Below are 18,609 nucleotides of genomic sequence, written 5' to 3'. Positions count from 1 at the left end.
GAGATTAGTGTGAATGCCGATCTGGTTATTAGAAGAAATGAAGGATTACCAGTTTGAACCCTGACTATTGGCAATTGTTATAGCACAAGAACATACACTTCTATGGAGATAGTGCCAGAAAGAAAGGTTGTATTAGAAACTACATTTAATCATTCCAATCTAAAAATAAGCAAGCATTTCTATTGAAGAGCTTACATTTGTTTCTAGTAGATATTACTGCATTACAACATTTAATTTTCCTGTTAACTTCAAAACAATTTTGCGGTGCAGCTTCATGCTGTGGGTAAACTGGAATGATTGCTAGATGCTTGTTCAGAACAATATTTTCACTTACTCTATGCACTGCAGCTCACTGAGGGCAAATCAGACCATTAGGCACAGGGAACAGTTGTGAGCTACTCAAATGAGTGCTGTGAAACAAGACAAAAATTATCTCCTCCAATGATCCTCCCTTTCTTGAAGACCAACCACTACAGTTTGAAAGCATTGACAATTGAATATTACTGATTTTGCCAGCTGCATGACTTTAAGTTTTCGTGGTTATTTTAGTCACTAACATCAATCCTCTTGGTCTCAGGTGAATTCATATACTCCTAGAGTCTCTAATTGTAGATGATTTCAATCAAATAGAAATAAATAATACTGGTTCCTTTTCAAGTTTAATAGATTCAAGTAGTATAAACAAACATTTCTACAATATTCCTACAACTTTTTTTCCAGTTCCTACAAAGTTTACAAGTAATACAATCAGAATCAGATACACAGTGATAAAATATCCAAATGACCATCTACAGTAATTAGTGACATTTGATGAGGATCAAGTGCTAATTTTAGGAGTTTTGATCATTCTCGTAAGGAACGAAATATTAACACCAGACTCATGGGGAAAGTTCAAATGCACTTACATCTTATCATTACTGTATCCCACAATATTTAAAACTACCCAGGCTCCATAGTTTCCTCACTTCCAGTTGCCTCTTTGTATGGTTTCATCTCTTATACTAACGTCTTCAGAAACAGTTGCTGGGGTTGTACTCTCCCTAGTGCAAGACTCTTGCCATAATTGCCTGAAAATTTGCAAAGATGGACCAAGTTGAACTTGTAGATGACTTCGTATGGCAGCAGTAACTTTTTCCCCACAGTAAAAGAGGCCGTGCACATATTCCACGTAGGCCCTGTTAAAATGGAATTATGCATTACATTTGCATCAAGTAATTACTAGCAGTTGCAATGGCTTTAAGTTGGACTATGCAGTAGAGCTCATGAATAATATATTCAGCAACAAATCTGATAGCATAGTCTTAGCCATATCGGAAATAAATGTCTGGTAGTCTCCTTATGCAATTGCAAATTAGCCACACAAACCATACTTGGCCCGCATCACAGGAACGACATGGTGGCATGAAGGATCTTGCTAGTAATGGGGTAATGTAGAGTCATTTCATAAACTTCATTCTGTCCTGAAGTGTCATATGTTTCTTCAGAATCTGGTGCAAAGCCAAGAAACTCTAGTTAATCTAAATAGACAATTGACTATTGCACCTTTTGAAAGAATATGTGTCTATTGGAAATATGGCTCACTACATTTCCAAGAATTGAAGTTCCTAGGGACATATTCCAAATTTCATGTGATTGTTTCAAAGTTCTCAACTAGGTAGAAAGATCTTGTATTCACTTAAATGTAGGATAACAACATTCAGTCCCAAGATGTTACTTTGCTATGTTGGAGCTTTTTCTAATAAACTTCTGTTACAAATTGCCTACAAAATCAAGAACTCCCATTTAAATTACACAGAACTAGATGCCAGGAGGCACCTCATTTGTTAAAGACAACTGTATCAAACATTGTTTCCATTGTGCCAGAAGCTACAAGTTCAAGTGGAATTGGCTTGTATTGCCAGTCAGTACACTAATGCTACACCCATTAATGTATGAAAAATTGATTCTCCTATTAATGTTGTGAGCAAGGACACAGAAACATTATGGAAAGCTCTGGCAAGGAAGTTAAAACAAATAATACACATTTACGCATTACAAACTGATCAAGTTCTAGCTTGATTTACACCACTGAATACATGCAATAAAAACAATATTGACTCACGCATTGAAGAGCATTTTGCGAAGATCTATCATGTTTACTAAGGGTTCCAGATTCGTTTCTGTTACAGGACAGATGTTATGTAGCCGGTAGCATTTTGTTTGCACAGAGATTAGCATCCTTTGCAATGCACTACAACTGCTGGTACTGCTGCTGAATCTGGACTTGATCCCAAGGGCACTGCACTTCAAGATGTCTTTGGTGAATTGTCTTCCCTGGATCGGGATAAATTACACAAGTCAAGGGATTTCTACTTTCTCTTGGTCAGTTGCAACATCATACAGTTGAAGCAACAGTACATTCTAACGACATCAGCTACTCAATTTCTATAAATACACTTATGTTAACCTAGGAGACTGAGTTAATCTATAGCAGAGAGAGAAGCTTGGAGTGCAAACACTCTCTTTGACCCTTCCAGCAGGTTGAAATTCCATTGCAGTATTACTTTTAATCCCAAAGGCACTGAGCTCAGGACAAAGCAGTTGAGAACTTCTGTGTACTCAACAAACATTTAGAATTAATTACAATTATCCATAAGGAAAGAAATGCAAAGCATCAGATGTACCATTACATGTACTCGTTTTCAATAATTTGAACAATTCTTAATGCTTTCTTCAATGTGACTTCTAACATAGAAACATAGAAAGCCTACAGCACAATACAGGCCCTTCGGCCCACAATTTAGAAATTACCTAGGGTTACCCATAGCCCTCTATTTTTCTAAGCTCCATATACCTATCCAGGAATCTCTTAAAAGACCCCATCGTGTCTGCCTCCACCACTGTTGCCAGCAGCCCATTGCACGCACTCACCACTCTCTCCAGAAAAGACTCACCCCTGACGTCTTCTCTGTACATACTTCCAAGCACCTTAACAGTTAACTCCGGACAGGGAAGGAAGTATAGTTTTCCTCCATTCAGTTAATTTACTACACCACTGTTGTAAATGAGTATTCCATTTTCAGATCCATTCCATATTTCAAGCTTTACTCAGTTGCAAACTAATTCACTATGACCATAACTACTACCAATTCAGAGTGAATTCTGAGTGAAAATATCTCCACACTTACATGTACATCAAGATTGGCTGCAGTCTGCATGTAGTCCAGGCAGATTTCATTCAAGTCGTCTTCTACATCACAGGTCATGTTTTTCAGACACGCAAAGGTATCACATCCCACTTCTGGTACAAACCGCACACAGGCACTTATTTGGGCTGTTGAAAGCAGAATAGCTTCCTCAATTACTGATAAACAAAACTGAGATTTTCTACCACTAATTATTAAAATATTCAGGTTCTATTGAGGATCCAAATTACACATTTGAGCACTTAGGTACAGATATGATTTCAATACAACTGCTCTGCCTGAGGGAGAACAAAGAGAACTTGAACTGAGTGGGAAGTCTGTAATGAAGGATACGGAGATGAAAGGCCCTGGAGAACAGGATTCAGCAAATATAAACTACTCATGTTGGACAGATCAATAGAACGGGACTAAGAACAGATTGAGGGAGGCCTGGGAGTGAGTCATTGGATTTTCAGCAGCGCTTGAGTAAGGGAATGAATATTAGGCCAGTAACTCTGGTTGGTTACAGGGAGGACTTTCTCCTGTCTGAAGAGACCAGAACCAGGAGTCGGCCGTTTAGGAAAGAATCTTCATGCAGACATAAATCTTCTATTTAGTCTTCTAAATGTGCAGAATCAGGTATCGGTACAGTTTTGAATGAATTCGGGTTTCTGGACATGGATAGTTCGGAAAAATGACAGCGAGGTAGATAGATTATCCTGAACAATCAACGACCCAACAGGCTCGGAAAGACCATAATAAACTCCACCCCACATTTATGCCGTCGGGCGTGCTTTCACACACAGTTGTGCAAAACAACAAAAAATTTAGCTTTATTATATCACCATAAGAGCGCCGACATCCTTCGACGTGATACATACCAAAGCACCCGTTTTCAGAATCAGAATCAGAAGCAGGTTTAATATCACCGGCATATCTCGTGAAATTTGTTAACTCTGTGGCAGCAGTACAATGACATACATGATAATATAGAAAAAAATAAATATATATGCATATTAAACAGTTAAATGAGAATAGTACAAAAACAGAAAAAAAGTGGGGTAGTGTTCAAGAGTTCAATGTTCATTTAGGAATTGGATGGCGGAGGGGAAGAAACTGTTCCTGAATCGCTGAGTGTGTGCCTTCAGGCTCCTGTACCTCCTCCCTGATGGTAACAATGAGAAATGGACGAGTCCTGAGTGATGGGGGTCCTTAATGACGGACGTTGTCTTTCTGAGGCACCACTCAGTCTTGGATACTAGGAGGCTAGTATCCATGATTGAGCTGACTAATTTTACCACTCTCTGTAGCTTTCTTTCAGAAATCGACAATTTTGTAAACAATCAACAATAATCAGATCGACCTTGTCCCATTACTAAGCAACCCCGATACGACTGTTCTTCCCGTGTTTGCAACAAGCCTGTGTAACACATGCGGATTAACTAAATGGTATGAAAATAAAGTCAAATAAAGTTTAGTTCTAAGCTGCCTGTGGTTGCACACCTCTCTCCATGCGCCTAAAAAAAATGTATAATATGAACCTGAAAAACTTAATGCAGACTGGTGAACACAGCTGCTGTCTCAGGACCCGCTCACACAGCAGCGTTATCCAGCTGCTGTCCAGTCCGTGTCCGGGACAGCCTCTGCCCTCTGCTCACCTGCACGGTATCTGTCCATCCGCTTTTCCGCCGGGTCACCGGTGGTGCGGCTGTCCTTCTGCTCCGCCACGCCCGCAGCCGCCGCTAGGACGACTCCGCAGCACAGGGTGAAAAGCAACAACCCCATCCGAGCCTGCATCTCAGCGGCACAACAGCACATTAAGAAACAAGGAGAAACCCCGTCTTATAAAGGTACTTCAGTTTTATCGTCCAGAAGACCCAATCTATCAGCTTCAGTGCCCAGGTGTGACATTTTAAAACATTTTCGCTAATTACTGCCCTTCCCAATCAACTGACCACACAGCTCATTTTCAGGCATGTTATGACTTTTAAATGGTTCGCAAGATAGGCCCAGCTTGCGTCGCTTTTCGGCAACGTTGTGTCTCTCTTTAACGGATTGCTCGGTTCTTGGGGAATTAAAACAACATTATTAAATGCAGGCTATGCAACATATTGTCACATCAGGTAAATGGATATTTAAAAAAATACAAAGACGCCACATAGGGTCAGAGTTACCAGTAAAATCTGTCTCATAAAAACAGCCTCCAGAGGTGGTCTAATCATTGCCTACTTAACAAATAGAAGCATTGTGTGCGTTCTTGCTCATAAGGTACTCCATCCTGAATCTTCAAGCCAATGACCAGAAATGTGAGAATAATATTGCCATCCTGTCCTTTAAGTCATTCATACAATAAATGATTGTGGCAATGTTGTGGTTTATTCTTGGTTATCCTAGCTCATGTGTCATATTTGCTGCACTAATACAGTGAACGTGGACTATAGTGGACAATAGGTAAAATTATGGCCGATCACATCTTGTGTGTTGTGATTGCCATCTTGGCTACACTGACCATTATCAGGACCGCAGCCTTTCCACAAGGCAGAGTTCATTGCCATCAGTAACTAGACCACACAGAACGGGAACCAATGCACTGCCCAAGGATTATCCTGATGCACTTCTGGTAAATTGTCCCATCAACTGGCTGAATCATCAGAGAAACTGGGAAAAAGTCAAAAGTGCTAACTAAATAAAATAAATGATACATCCATTTAAAGACACATAAAACTGCAGTTAATTCAAATAGAGATTAAACTGACAAATAAACGATGCAAATATACTTCATGAGTGGAAGTTGCTGCTACAGTAAAGTGATGCGTAAAGAGCCTTGTGTGAAAACTGTTGAGTCCAAGGGAGAGCTCAGATGTGTATATCTGATCTCTGTTTCATTCCCCTAATCCACCTTGCAGATACTTAAGCAAAATGTTAAATTGACATTTGACATGAAGCACAAACAAGTGATTCACAGTGCCTGAATTGAGAAGCACAGGTTTGAATAAAGAACCACTCCAATAAGAACTGTTAGCATGCATGGAGCACTGACCATAGGTGGGCAGGCATTGGGCAAGGGAAGGTAGGATGCCGTCAAGATATGAGATCAGTACAGTGGGGCAAGAGTGGCAGAATCAATGGGCCTACCAACAGTTTTGATTGTGGATCTTGGCCAAGAGAGTTCCCCAACTCTACACTTCCCTGCTTCTGCCCAGTTGGAGATTTGATGAGTTCTGTGTAAATGTCAAATCATTTACTCAAAACAATTGAAGTACATCTGCCAGTTTGTGAGTTTGCCTTATAATAAATTCTTACAGCACAGTAATAGACGATTCTCTGGAACCAATGCTGGAGGAATGTTGTATTTGAAACTACCTTCAGTCTCTGAAATCAAGTGCCCAACATGCACAACCTTTTGTTGAGGAGCTTGCCTTTCTTTAGTTTCACAATAAAGATGTTGTAATATGACAATAATTACAATTTAGTTTTTGTGATTTCACCCTCCCAACTCAACATATTGCAATTCAGATGAACAGAGTACAGGATGAACAAGGGAGGGGGAAATTCAATGTTCAGATCTGCCATTATGTGCTAGATACTCAGTGATGTGCTTTAAAAAAAAAAGTCACTCCTTCCATGCACTGCTCACTGATGCCAAATCAGACATCTAAGCACAAGGACCTCAGAACAGATTCCAGTCTACGATGAGCTACTCCTGTGTGTGCGGTAGAAAGCATACACAAATTATCCCTTCCAGTGTCTCTCTATTTCTTGAGGATGAAACTAAGATGAAACAGATGTCAACAGCTGAAAACAATCCCGCTTTGCAACTGGCATGGGTTATGTTAGTTTGTCTCTTCATTTTAATCCGAATCACACCCCAATCTTCTTGGAATATCTTTACTTCCTAACCTGCTCCTACAGTCTCAGATTAATCTAATGCAAAATGATTTGAAAACAAAACTCTGAGTTGAAAAGGAACCATTACATGAAGTTTATTTTATTTATTTTTTTTATTTTTATTTTTATTTGGATAAGGAATTCACAATTATCATGTACTTTTTTCACACATATAACCTTTTCCATTTTTTATATGTATAAAACTACAATTATTTATACATTCTTAAGTACACATTGAGATGATATAAAAGGAAAATAAATATTTAAATAGATAATTATGTACTGTGGTAAATCTAACCTATTAGGCTAAGTAATGAAATTAGTTGTTAAAAAAAATGGTAATAATAGTTTCCATACAACCCTTCGGGACCATTTCCACTGGTCCAAAATGTTGCATACAAGCCTATATACCAACCATTGTAGGTGTTTATATCCCAATTTGTTCATGCTTGTTCCTGCCCGCAGACATAATTATCCAATCCCTATGTACTTATTTACTTAATTTTTTCATTTTTTTTATCCCTTTCCCAAATCTTTCCCTTTACTTGTGTTAATTCTCTATTTTCCAAAAAAAACAAACATTTAGACTATAGTTGAATGTTGTAAAAAGGTTTGTTTGAACATCCTATTTTCATTTTTACAATAAATCTGGAAATAATGCAATCAGACAGAGGTACACTGAGAGAGTAACCATGGCATTCTGTCCATGGAGTTCAGTGCCATTTGACTTGAGGATGAAGAACTAATTTTAGGAGTTTTAATTTGCAGGTGAATTCACTAACACAGAGACTTGTAGGAACATGGTCAATTGCAGCTAAATGTTAATGAGGTGGATTATTTGAACAAGCTGATATACAGGCTCCTTAATTTACTCATTTCCATTAGTGATCTCCCATGGTATTCAGATCTTCTAGATGATCTCCTTCAGAAAGAGATGATGGGAGTTAGATATGGCCCTTGTGGCTACAGGGGTCAGGGGGTATGGAGGGAAGGCTGGGGCGGGGTTCTGAGTTGGATGATCAGCCATGATCATAATAAATGGCGGTGCAGGCTCGAAGGGCCGAATGGCCTACTCCTGCACCTATTTTCTATGTTTCTATGTTTCTATGTGTTATTTTCTCCATCAAAACTCAAGGATCTTTATTGCCTCAACATACTGAAAGATAACACAAGTCGAGATTGTTGATAACTCTCAAACCTTCTCTTGTCTCTTGCCCTCATGACTTTGCTCTGGTTCCCAACCTCATTCCCTTGATTGCACTGTTCTCCCCTATCAGATTATTTCTCCTTCAGCCCTTTCACCTCATAGCCTCTTACTTCATTCTCTTCCTTCCTCACCAATCCTTCTTCTTCCTCACCTGGTCTCACTAATCAACTACCATTTTGTAATCCTCACCCTTCTCCTACTCTGTATTCTGGCTTTGTCTACTCCCCTGATGATGCTTATTTCTCTCTACAGACACAACTGTCTGAACTGCTCCAGCATTTTGTGTGTGTTGCTCCAGAATTCCAGCATCTGCAGAATCACTTGTGTCTCTGAGATTGTAGACGGCTTCTTATTGCATTAGTAGTGCTATTACCATAATCAAACAGGACTTACATATATTTCACATATTTCCTTTCAAGCAAGGTTTATGCATTATTATTTTACATTCTGCAATAAATGTGATGCTGACATCTCACCCATGTCTGAGACCAGCATCAGCAGAAAGGAAAGAAGGGTGGTCCAATTTCATGTGGTGAACCTTGCTTGTAGTTTGGCCCTTGCAGTAATAGAAACTGAGCTCTGTTACTTCAAAACTGTGCACACCAACCCTCCTTGAAAATTCACACATTTCTTCAGCTAGAAGTGTTCATGATTGTGTGAATCAAATAATGTCCCAGTGTAACCACACTGGGATAGAGTTGGAAATGCATTTTTGGAAGGATCTCAGTTTATTAAAAATGTTACTTAGAGTTCCAAGAATTGAAATTCTGTATTTGAAGCCACCTCTGGGATAGTTTAACCCAAATATGGTAGACACATCCTCCACTGTTTGGAAAATCCAGGAGGACTTCCTAAATTTTAGACTTGAAATGCTGATTATTCTCTAAGGTGTAAGGAAATAGTTGAAATTTATTCCTCCTTGATATATGCTAAAATAAAATGAGGTTTGAAAGACAAAATGGTGTCATCTTGGGATGTGCTAATGGCCTGATTTCCCCTGTTTTGTCTCTATTTTGAACACATATTGTGGAGATTAGATACCGGTGGAGAATGTTTACCTCCTGACTCTCCCACTATCTCTGTTTCTAAGTTGTGTGTGTCTAGGCCGAAGGTTGTGGGTGATAAAAAGAGGTCCTGACTGGTGTAAAAAGTGGGAGCTTCTTAGTGCAAGGATAATATTTTCTTAGGCTGTGTTACAACTAACCAGGCTATTCTTTTCTAATTGGCTTTTATCAAATTAGATAGTTGCTACAAAAAAATACAGTTGGCACATTATATGAAAATACAGGGTTTGATAAGTCAATTTGAAAAGCCAAAATCCCATGACAAATTTGAAGATCACAAGTCCAATTCGGTCAATCTGTTTCAGCTATAATCTGCTGTCTGCTTCTTCTGTCTGGTAAACAGCCATGGACAAGCTATGCCCAACAGCAATTCTGTTTGTCAATTAAACCATGGGCTCTTGGTAGTATTTCTTATTACTGCTCAATATTTGAAAGTCAGCACGATATACAAAATGCATAAGACTGCACCCAACACCACAAAATACTGCAGGAACTTAGCAGGTCAGGCAGCATCTATGGAAAAGTATAAACAGTCTATGTTTCAGGCTGAGGCTTTCCACCGTTTTGCATTGCATTTCCAGCATCTGCAGACTTTCTCATGTTTGAGTAAGTCTACCCCCATTTACAGGTGAAGATATAACATCTCATTCCTCAAACTGCTCCTGACTAAGATTGAAACACAGAGTGTTAGTGAGAAAACTAAATTGATGGCAACATCACTTGGTTACTTCACTGTTGCAAAGATTTTAAATCAGTTTTTGTAAATTGTACTCATAGGTTTCCCTGGAACTGCCAGGCCTTCACAAATTCAGCCTCATGCAACTTGAGGCATAAGCCCGGATGTAAGAACTAAGTAAGTTTGTGAAGGCCGGGCAGTTCCAGGGAAACTTGTGAGTACAATTTACAAAAGCTGATCAATCGGTTAATTGGGACTAAATGACAACATCTCAGCAGTTCTTAAAAGCTTTCAAGCAGAATGTGCAATTGGAGTAAATTCCCTGTAACGGCATAGACACCAAAGATGCAGGGCAAGATGTTGCTGAGGCATAGATCATTAGGTAGATGAGAAGAATAAATTGAAATTTCTGAAAGTAATAAGAATACCATCTCCTTTCACCATCACTCCCCGGCACACTGAGCGGTGCCAGCATTGCTGTTATTTGCAGAATTTGCAGTTTGATTCGGGACAGCTAAACATTCAGGTACTGCTATACCAATGTGGTCAATTAGAGTAAAACAGGTTTTTTAGTAGCAGCTCAGATAACCAAGTGATGCAGATTAAAGTTTAATCATGGTTAACTTTTTCAGGGAGTTATGTCAACATCACGGTAGCTTGGAGTTATTAGTAATTTCTTAGAATTGCATCTGACAGCAGGAGCTGGAAAATAATTGGCTCAGGTTATAAAATTTAAAGAACCATCTTCTACTGAAGACATAAAATCAGTTACTCCATTTCCAAAAATTGACCTAAAATTAATATCCATCTAGCAGACGAGGTACATCCGTAGCAGAGACAAAGTCTTGCCCTAATTGGCCTTTCCATCAATTTGAAATACCATAGCACTGTTATGTCTTCTAATCCAAATTTCACTCACCACAAGACAAAACCATCAAAAACTTACCCATATAAAGAAGGTTTCTTGTAGATATAACTACAATTATCCAGAGACTTTGGATTTAATAATGCAAGTTTTCAATATTATTTCTAAGGTATTAAATATAGATATCTCTCCTCACCCTATTACTGCTATCTTTGGACTACCTAAAATTTCTAGTAATCTTTCCCCTTCAGCCCGTAGAATGATTGCATTTCTTACTTTAATGGCGAAAAGATGTATTTTACAACATTGGAAAGAGCTTAATGCTCCAACTACCTTTTTTTGGTTTTCTCAGACGATTTTATGTTTGAATCTGGAGAAAATTAGAAGTAACCTTTATGATTCTTCATTTAAATTTGAACAGATTTGGGGACCTTTTATTCGATATTTTCATTTAATGTAATATTTACCCTTCTTGTTTTTTTTTCACTGTTTTAATGGAGGTCGGGATTGAGGACGTGATTTTAAGTTTAACTCTGTTTGGTTTCAAGTTAGCCCATTGCTTTGCTTTGCTTTTAGGTAGTTGCACGGTGGGTTTTTTTTTGGGGGGTTTTTTTTTCTTTTTTTTTTCCATTGATATATATAAAATCTAGTATACTATTATGTTATCTTGGTTTCTTATGCTTAAATTACATTGTTTGTAGTATTTTCTTTTTGGTATTGTTATCTTTTGGAATTTTATTGTACTTTAACATTGTATTAATGTTTATATGGCTTACCTTTTTTGTATACTTACTCAATAAAAAGATTTAAAAAGAAAGAAAAGGATTTAATAATGCAAGTTGAACTGATACAAGCGCCAATTTTGAACAAACTGAATACGACTTAATGCCTTTTTGATTATGACTTGCCACAGCAACTCTTGATAGGGAAGGAATTACAAATTCCATTGATTTATTCAATGTACCACACCTCAACTGGCAACATACATTCAAAAGCTCACAATTTATTTAGTGGCAAAGAAATTCACATTGATCACAGAAACTACTAATTCAGTTTTTCAGTCTAAGAGAAACTCTGCAACTTCCTATTTAAAGTAACTTAGTTAATTGATCTGTCCCAGTTCAAGTAACTACTCACAATGTTTCAAGAGTTATCTGTACATGAATATTGCCACCATTTTGAAGAAAACCCTGCAGATTTCATAGAAGTTGTCATGTAGATCACAAGTTGTGTTTTCCAGACATGTATCACATTCCACATCTGGTGTAATCTGCAGAAAGACATTTATTTTTATTGTTGGAAGCAAAATGTTTCACGGTTATTGAACAAGAGTACTCAGTAGTAGGCAAACAGGATCATTCTGGCTTCTGTCCCATTCATTTCTACTCCTGATTCAGGGTCTCAAAACAAAATGTTGACTTTTTACTTCTCTTCATGGATGCTACCTGACCTGCTGAGTTCCTCCAGCGTTTTGTGTATTACTCTACCTGCATCAAATTGTTTTGTTGCTTCCTCAAACAATTCTATCAGGCCCATGAAGCATGAGCTGCCACCCCCAAAGCCATGCTGATTACTGTATCTCCAATCAGACTATGCCTCGTTAAATTCTTGTAAACCTTGTCTTTAAGAATCCTCTCCAGTAATTTACCCACCACTGACATAAGACTCACTTATTCAAAATTCCCAGTGTTATGCTTATTAACTTTCTTGAACAAAGCAAAAACATTTGTCATCCTCCAATCTTCTGGTGCTACACCTGTGGTCAATGAGGAGGTAAAGATTTTCACCAAAAGTACAGTAATCTCTTCTATCACTTCCTACAGTAACCCAAGTATAAACCATCTGACCCTGGGAGCTTATCTATCCTAATATCTGTCTGATCAGCAATATTTTCCAGCATATCAGCCTGTTTTATGCTGTCCTCACATTTGTGAATGTTCTCTCACTGGTGAATACTAAAGCAAAGTAGGGAACTATTCTACTTCCTCTAAGTCTAGCCATTGCTTTTCCTTTTATCTCTGATTGATGCTACCCTCACTCTAATCAACTTTCTGTTCTTCTTGTACAGGTAGAATACCTTAGGGTTTTCCTTAATCCTACACATCAAGGCATTCTTATGCCCCCTTTTAGCTCTCCTGGGACAATTCCTAAGCTTCTTCCTAATTAGCTTGTAACTTTTTAAAACACCGTCTGGTCCTTGCTTCCTAAAGCTTGAGTATGCTTCTTCCTCTTGACTAGACGTTCATCATCACTTGTCGACCATGCTTTCTTAAGACTACCATCCTTTCCCTGCCTGAATTGGACAAAGTATTCAGAACCCCATGAAAATGCTCCACAAACAGACTCTACATTTTCATTTGCATCTGTTCCCAATCTTGTTCCCAAGTTCCAGCCTAATTGCGTTATAATTCACCTTCTCTCAATTAAAACTTTTCCCATACTGTCTGTTCCTATTCTTAACCAAGGCTATAGTCAGGGAGCTGTGGTTCCCATACTTTGGCCAAACTGTTTTTAATCCTCCCCAACAGCTCTCGCAAACCTGCCTGCAAGGATATTGGTCCCTCTTGAGTTCAGGTGTAAACCATCTCTTCTGTACAGATCATATCTTCTCCGGAAGAGATCCCAATGATCGACTAATTTGAAACCCTGGCTCCTGAACCAATTCTTCAGCCACACATTCAACTGCCATATCATCCTATTCTTACCCTCACTAATGCATGCCACAGGCAGCAATTCAGAGATTACTACCGTTGAGATCCTACTTTTCTGCTTCCTATGCAGTTCCCTATATGTGCTCTGGACTAGATGGACTACACCCAATGATTCTGAAAGAGGTAGCTGAAGAGATTCTGAGACATTAGTAGTGACCTCTGGAATGACTGCAGAGGACTGGAAAATGGCACATATGACTCCACTCTTTTAGAAGTGAGGGAGGCAAAAGACAGGAAATTATGGGTCTGCAGTCGTTGCCAAGATATTGGGGTCCATAATTAAGGATGAGATTTTAGGGTACTTGGAGACTTGGAGGCAAATGATAAGCTAGTCCAAAGTCAGCATGGCTCCTTTAAGGAGAAATCTTGCCAGCATATCTTTTGGAATTCTTTGAGGAAATAACAGGCAAGAAAAGCAAAAGAGAATTTGTGGATGTTGTTTATTTGGATTTCCTGAAGGCCTTTGACAAGATGCTACATATGAAGCTACAAAACAAGATATGAGCCCATGGTATTACAGAAAAGGTACTAACATGGACAGAAATTTGGCCGGCTGTCACAGAACAAAGATTAAAGAAGGATTTTTCTGATTGGCTGTCGCTGACTAGCAAAAATCTATGTTGGGTTCATTACTTTTCACGTTTCATGTTTATGATCTGGATGGCAGAAATGATGGCTTTTTGTTCGTATGTGGATGATACAAAGATAGGTAGAGGGAAGATATTGTTGAGAAAGAATTGAATCTATAGAAGAACTTGAACAGATTATGAGAATGGACTATTATGGGAATGTGGGGGCTAATATATGAACAGCACTTGGCAGCTTTGTGCATACACTCTCTGGAATTTAGAAGAATGCAGGGGATCTCATTGAAGCCTACTGGATGTTGAAAGGACGAGATAGGGTGGATGTGGAGAGAATGTTTCCTGTGGTGGGTGTATCCAGAACTAGAGGGCACAGCCTTAAAATTGAGGGGCAGCCTTTTAGAACAGAGGTACGGAGAATTTTTTTTTTAGCCAGGGAGTAGTGAATCTGTGGAATGCTCTGCCACAGGGCTACTGTAGAGGCCAAGTCCAAGCCTCTTAAAGCAGAAGTAGATAGTTTCCTGATTGGTCAGGACATGAAAGGATATGGCGAGAAGACAGGTGTATAGGGTTGAGTGGATCTGGAATCAGCCATGATGGAATGGCAAAGCAGACTTGATGGGCAGAACGGCCTAATTCTGCTTCTATGTCTTATGGTCTTGTGGTCTTATAGACAAATAAAAGGTAGGAGGAATACTGTGTGGGGAAATGTATGGTCATGCACTTTGGTAAAAGGGTTAAAGGTGTAGACTATTTTCTAAATGGGAGCAAATTCAGAAATCAGTGGTGCAAAGGGACTTGGGAATTTTGAGTAGGATTCCCTCAAGGTAAACTTGCTGGTTAAATCAGTAGTGAAGAAAGCAAATGCAATGTTAGCATTCATTTCAAGAGGACTAAAATATAAGAGCAAAGATGTAATACTGAGGCTTCGTAAGGCATTGGGCAGACTGCACTTGGAGTATTGTGAGCAGTTTTGGGCCCCTTATCCAAGAATTATGTTCTGGCATTGGAGATGACCCAGAGAAGGTTCAGGAGAATGATTCTGGAAATGGAAGAGTTAATGTATGAGGAACGTTTGATGGTTCTGGGCCTGTACTTACTAGCGTTTTGAAGAGTAAAGGGGGTGCTTCATTGAAAACTATCAAATATTGAAAGACCTAGATAAAGTGGATGTGGAGAGAATGTTTCCTGTAGTGGGGGAGTCTAGGACCAGTGGGCACAGCCTCAGCATAGAAGGATATCCCTTTGGAACAGAGGTGACAAAGAATTGCTTTAGCTGGAGTGTGGTGAATCTGTAGAATCCATTGCCACAGATGGCTGTGGTGGCCAAGTCATTGGGTATATTTAACAGGAGGTTGATATGTTCTTGATTAATGAGATTGGCAAAGGTTACAGGAAGAAGGCAGGAGAATGGGGTACCGAAGGATAATAAGTCAGCCACGACGGAATAGCACAACAGCCTTGATGGGACGAATGACCTGGTCTTATGATATATGGATAGGGATGGAAGAAGACGCCGATCAAATGAGGTAACTTGATCAATGATCAGAGAGTCATCTCAAAAGAACCAAAGAAACATGAGTCATGTATTTGTGTCATTTTGTAGGTTTTGGTGCACACCTGACAAAAAATGTCTTAGATTTGCTGTATTGCAATGAGGGCGTCAAAATCATTAAAAGTGGCACATACCAAAACTTGCAATTATTTTGATTAATTGGGATGGTTGCCATGAAGTAAAAATAATCCACAGTCATTGAGACCTTCCCACTCGTGTTTGCAAGAAGCCTGTCTCCATGTTTAGATTAGCCACAAGGTGCCAAAGGCAGAACACAGACAGTGTATGGGTATGCCAAATATTAAGCAAATTCACCAAACCCTCAACTCCAACAGCTTGCAGAGAAACTAGAATGTTAATGTGAAGACCCAAACCAGACTGGTGAACACATCTCCTGTCTCAGGACCCACAGGTACTGCAGCATTCTCAATTTTCTGTTAACTGTTTCCCCGGCCCTAATTCAACTGAACATTCAGATAAACATTTGACCCCTTTCAGAAAGGTTATGCTTTTTAACTGGTCGTGAAGAATAGCAACACATGCAAAATACTAGAGGAACTTGGACTGTGCTCTTGTTCTTAGATGCTGCCTGGCCTGCTGAGTTCTTCCAGCATTTTGTGTGTGTTGCTTGCATTTCCAGAATCTGCAGATTTTCTCTTGTTTATGACCTGAAGAATAGCTCCAGCTTTAATCAATTTTCATTAATATTGTGTCTTTCTTTAAAAGATTCCTCAGTTCTTGGATAATTAGGGATGGGTAATAAATGCAGCTAATGCTGGTTATTGCCACATCTTCGTGAATGAGCTGTTTCTTAACTAAATGTTCACATGATTATCCTGTAGTTGGCAGAATCTTAGATGGTAACCAGGAGAAGGAAAACTCTTATTTCAAACCTTCACTGCCATGCAGCCATACCCACCCACGGGAAAGGCTTCGGGAGTAAACCCCAAGGAAGAAATCCAGAGCTGGGTTTCCTGAGGCGGTCTGATGTTTACAGCTTCACTCTGGCAACCTCTGCAATGACATTGGTGCCAAGCTGTATTGGTGCTTGCCCTTCCCTTGGACTACATCAGTGACGTGGAGAGGGAGATCCTGCTGCATGGGCAACAGCTGGTTCTTCAAACCTTCCCACCCAGGCTTGCGCCCTGGAGAAGACACAATTCACCGGAGTTGAAAATCATGATCCGCTGGGATCGACAGCTGCCTACAGGATGGTAACCAGGAGGCATACAAGAGTGAGATTGATCAGCTGGTTGAGTGGTGTCGCAACAACAACCTCAAAGTCAGTAAGGACAAGGTATTGATTATAGCCTTTGGGAGGGAGCATTTCATTGATGGGACAAGTGAAGTTGAGTGAAATTATCCCTTTTGGTTCTTGAGCCTGATGGTTGAGGATAATAAGTGCTCCTGCATCTGGTGGTGGGAGTCCAAAGGCTCCTGTACCTTCTTCCTGATGGCAGCAGAGACCGAGGTGCTGGTGCTGGGACTCCCTGATGATGGGTGTTGCTCTCCTATGAATGCTCCTCGTAGATGTGCTCAATGGTGGGGAGGGCTTTACCCATGATGGACTGGGCCATATCCACTACTTTGTGTAGCATTCCCCATTCAAGGGCATTGGTGTTTCCATACCAGGGTGTGATACAGCTAGTTCTTGTGAGATTAGTTTGTATTTGTTCCACCGCTAGTTGCAGGCTGCTCTTCTGAGAAGTAAGTTGTGTCTCTACGTCTGTTTGCGTTCTGTGCTTTTGTATCCATGGACGCAACAATTTCCATAAATGGCTCCCTAGCTTTACAACACTGCTAGCCGTAATTGGACATCACAACAGCCATAACTATTGCTGCTGGAAGAGTTGCATTCATTATAGTCATTGACAGTGTCCATTCAAATGTACATTCTAACATAATATTGAATTAACGACACTTTCTTGTGTCTTTAGATAGTGGATCACTTCTTTAAATTTGAGATTTGATTTTTTAATGTATCGAAATGTTCAAGCTAGGTAAGACAATCTGTCAGTAGTTCATCAGGGTAATCCTTGGGGAGGGCATCTGTTCCAATATTGTGATGTCAAGTTACGGCTAGCAGTGCACTCTGCCTTGTGGAAGGATTGCAGTGGTGATGATGGGAGCCACTCAGTCCCAGTTTTTAGTGAAACCAAAGTGACAATCACAACACACAGACTGCCATCAGCACAACTTTATCCACTGCCCTACAACAACTCTGGATGATGCCTCCACCACTTATTAAAGGACATGAAAGCAAACCATATATTCAGATTTTCCAGTGACCAACATGTTAGTGTGAAGCAATTTGCGTAAAAATCCAAAACACCATTGAGTGAATAGAATTGTAGCAGATAAATTGTAATGAATTCATCTATGACGATGTTTTATTTGCTCAAAAAAAGAACTATTATATTACTTAAACTGTGGAAACAAGGTGTTTAGGAGTTTAGGACATTTAGGAGTTTATTCACACCAAAATGTAATAGGCATACAGTAAAACTTCATCAAATTAATAAGTAGAATTTATTCAAAAATGCCAAAAGAATGTTTACTTTTAAGAGAAACTTCAATGGCTAAAGGATTAGTGGGCTGGTTTACATCACTGTAGTGGGCAGATCTCAAACAGCAACATCAGGAAGTTGAGGAAGGAGATGCAGAACCTAGTAGCATGCTGTCAATGAAATATCCTTTCCCTCAGTGCCAGCAAAACAAAATGGCTCATCTTTGGCTTACAAAAATGGGGAACGGGAACATGTATGGCCTCATCTGTGTCAATGGTGCTGAGGGGGAGATGGTTGAGAGCTTCAGGGTCCTAGGAATAACTGTTAGCAAAAACTTAACCTGGTCCAACCATGTAGACACTGTGGCCAGGAAAGAACAACCTCACCC

At 39.5% G+C, this 18,609-nt stretch overlaps 1 protein-coding gene across 2 annotated transcripts; it reads right to left on the bottom strand.

Annotated features, from left to right (window-relative positions):
* Nucleotides 1–884: 884 nt before the first annotated feature.
* Nucleotides 885–5,043, bottom strand: LOC134343464 (stanniocalcin-1-like). Of its 2 annotated transcripts, none has more exons than XM_063042183.1 (4): nt 4,823–5,041; nt 3,168–3,313; nt 2,102–2,313; nt 885–1,175 (listed from the first exon to the last, which is right to left on the bottom strand). In XM_063042183.1, the coding sequence occupies exons 1-4, from the start codon at nt 4,980–4,982 to the stop codon at nt 962–964; spliced, it is 732 nt and encodes a 243-aa protein (XP_062898253.1). In that variant the 5' UTR covers nt 4,983–5,041; the 3' UTR covers nt 885–961. The 2 variants fall into 2 exon arrangements, with proteins under 2 accessions (XP_062898253.1, XP_062898254.1); XM_063042184.1 differs by lacking the exon at nt 885–1,175 and adding an exon at nt 1,195–1,487 and having other exon boundaries at nt 4,823–5,043.
* Nucleotides 5,044–18,609: the final 13,566 nt, after the last annotated feature.

The sequence above is a fragment of the Mobula hypostoma genome, chromosome 3 (assembly GCF_963921235.1).
Source record: "Mobula hypostoma chromosome 3, sMobHyp1.1, whole genome shotgun sequence".
Taxonomy (NCBI): Eukaryota; Metazoa; Chordata; class Chondrichthyes; order Myliobatiformes; family Myliobatidae; genus Mobula; species Mobula hypostoma.
This window is presented reverse-complemented; position numbering and strand designations above follow the sequence as displayed.

Bases quoted from the DNA above. Each gene is read 5' to 3' on its own strand.
- LOC134343464 (XM_063042183.1), bottom strand. From the start codon at position 4,982: ATGTGCTGTTGTGCCGCTGAGATGCAGGCTCGGATGGGGTTGTTGCTT. The intron at 2,314-3,167 runs GTAAGTGTGGAG...ATCCCGATCCAG, and splicing joins CAGCCAATCTTGATGTACAT to GGAAGACAATTCACCAAAGA. The intron at 1,176-2,101 runs GTGAGTCAATAT...CCATTTTAACAG, and splicing joins CGCAAAATGCTCTTCAATGC to GGCCTACGTGGAATATGTGC.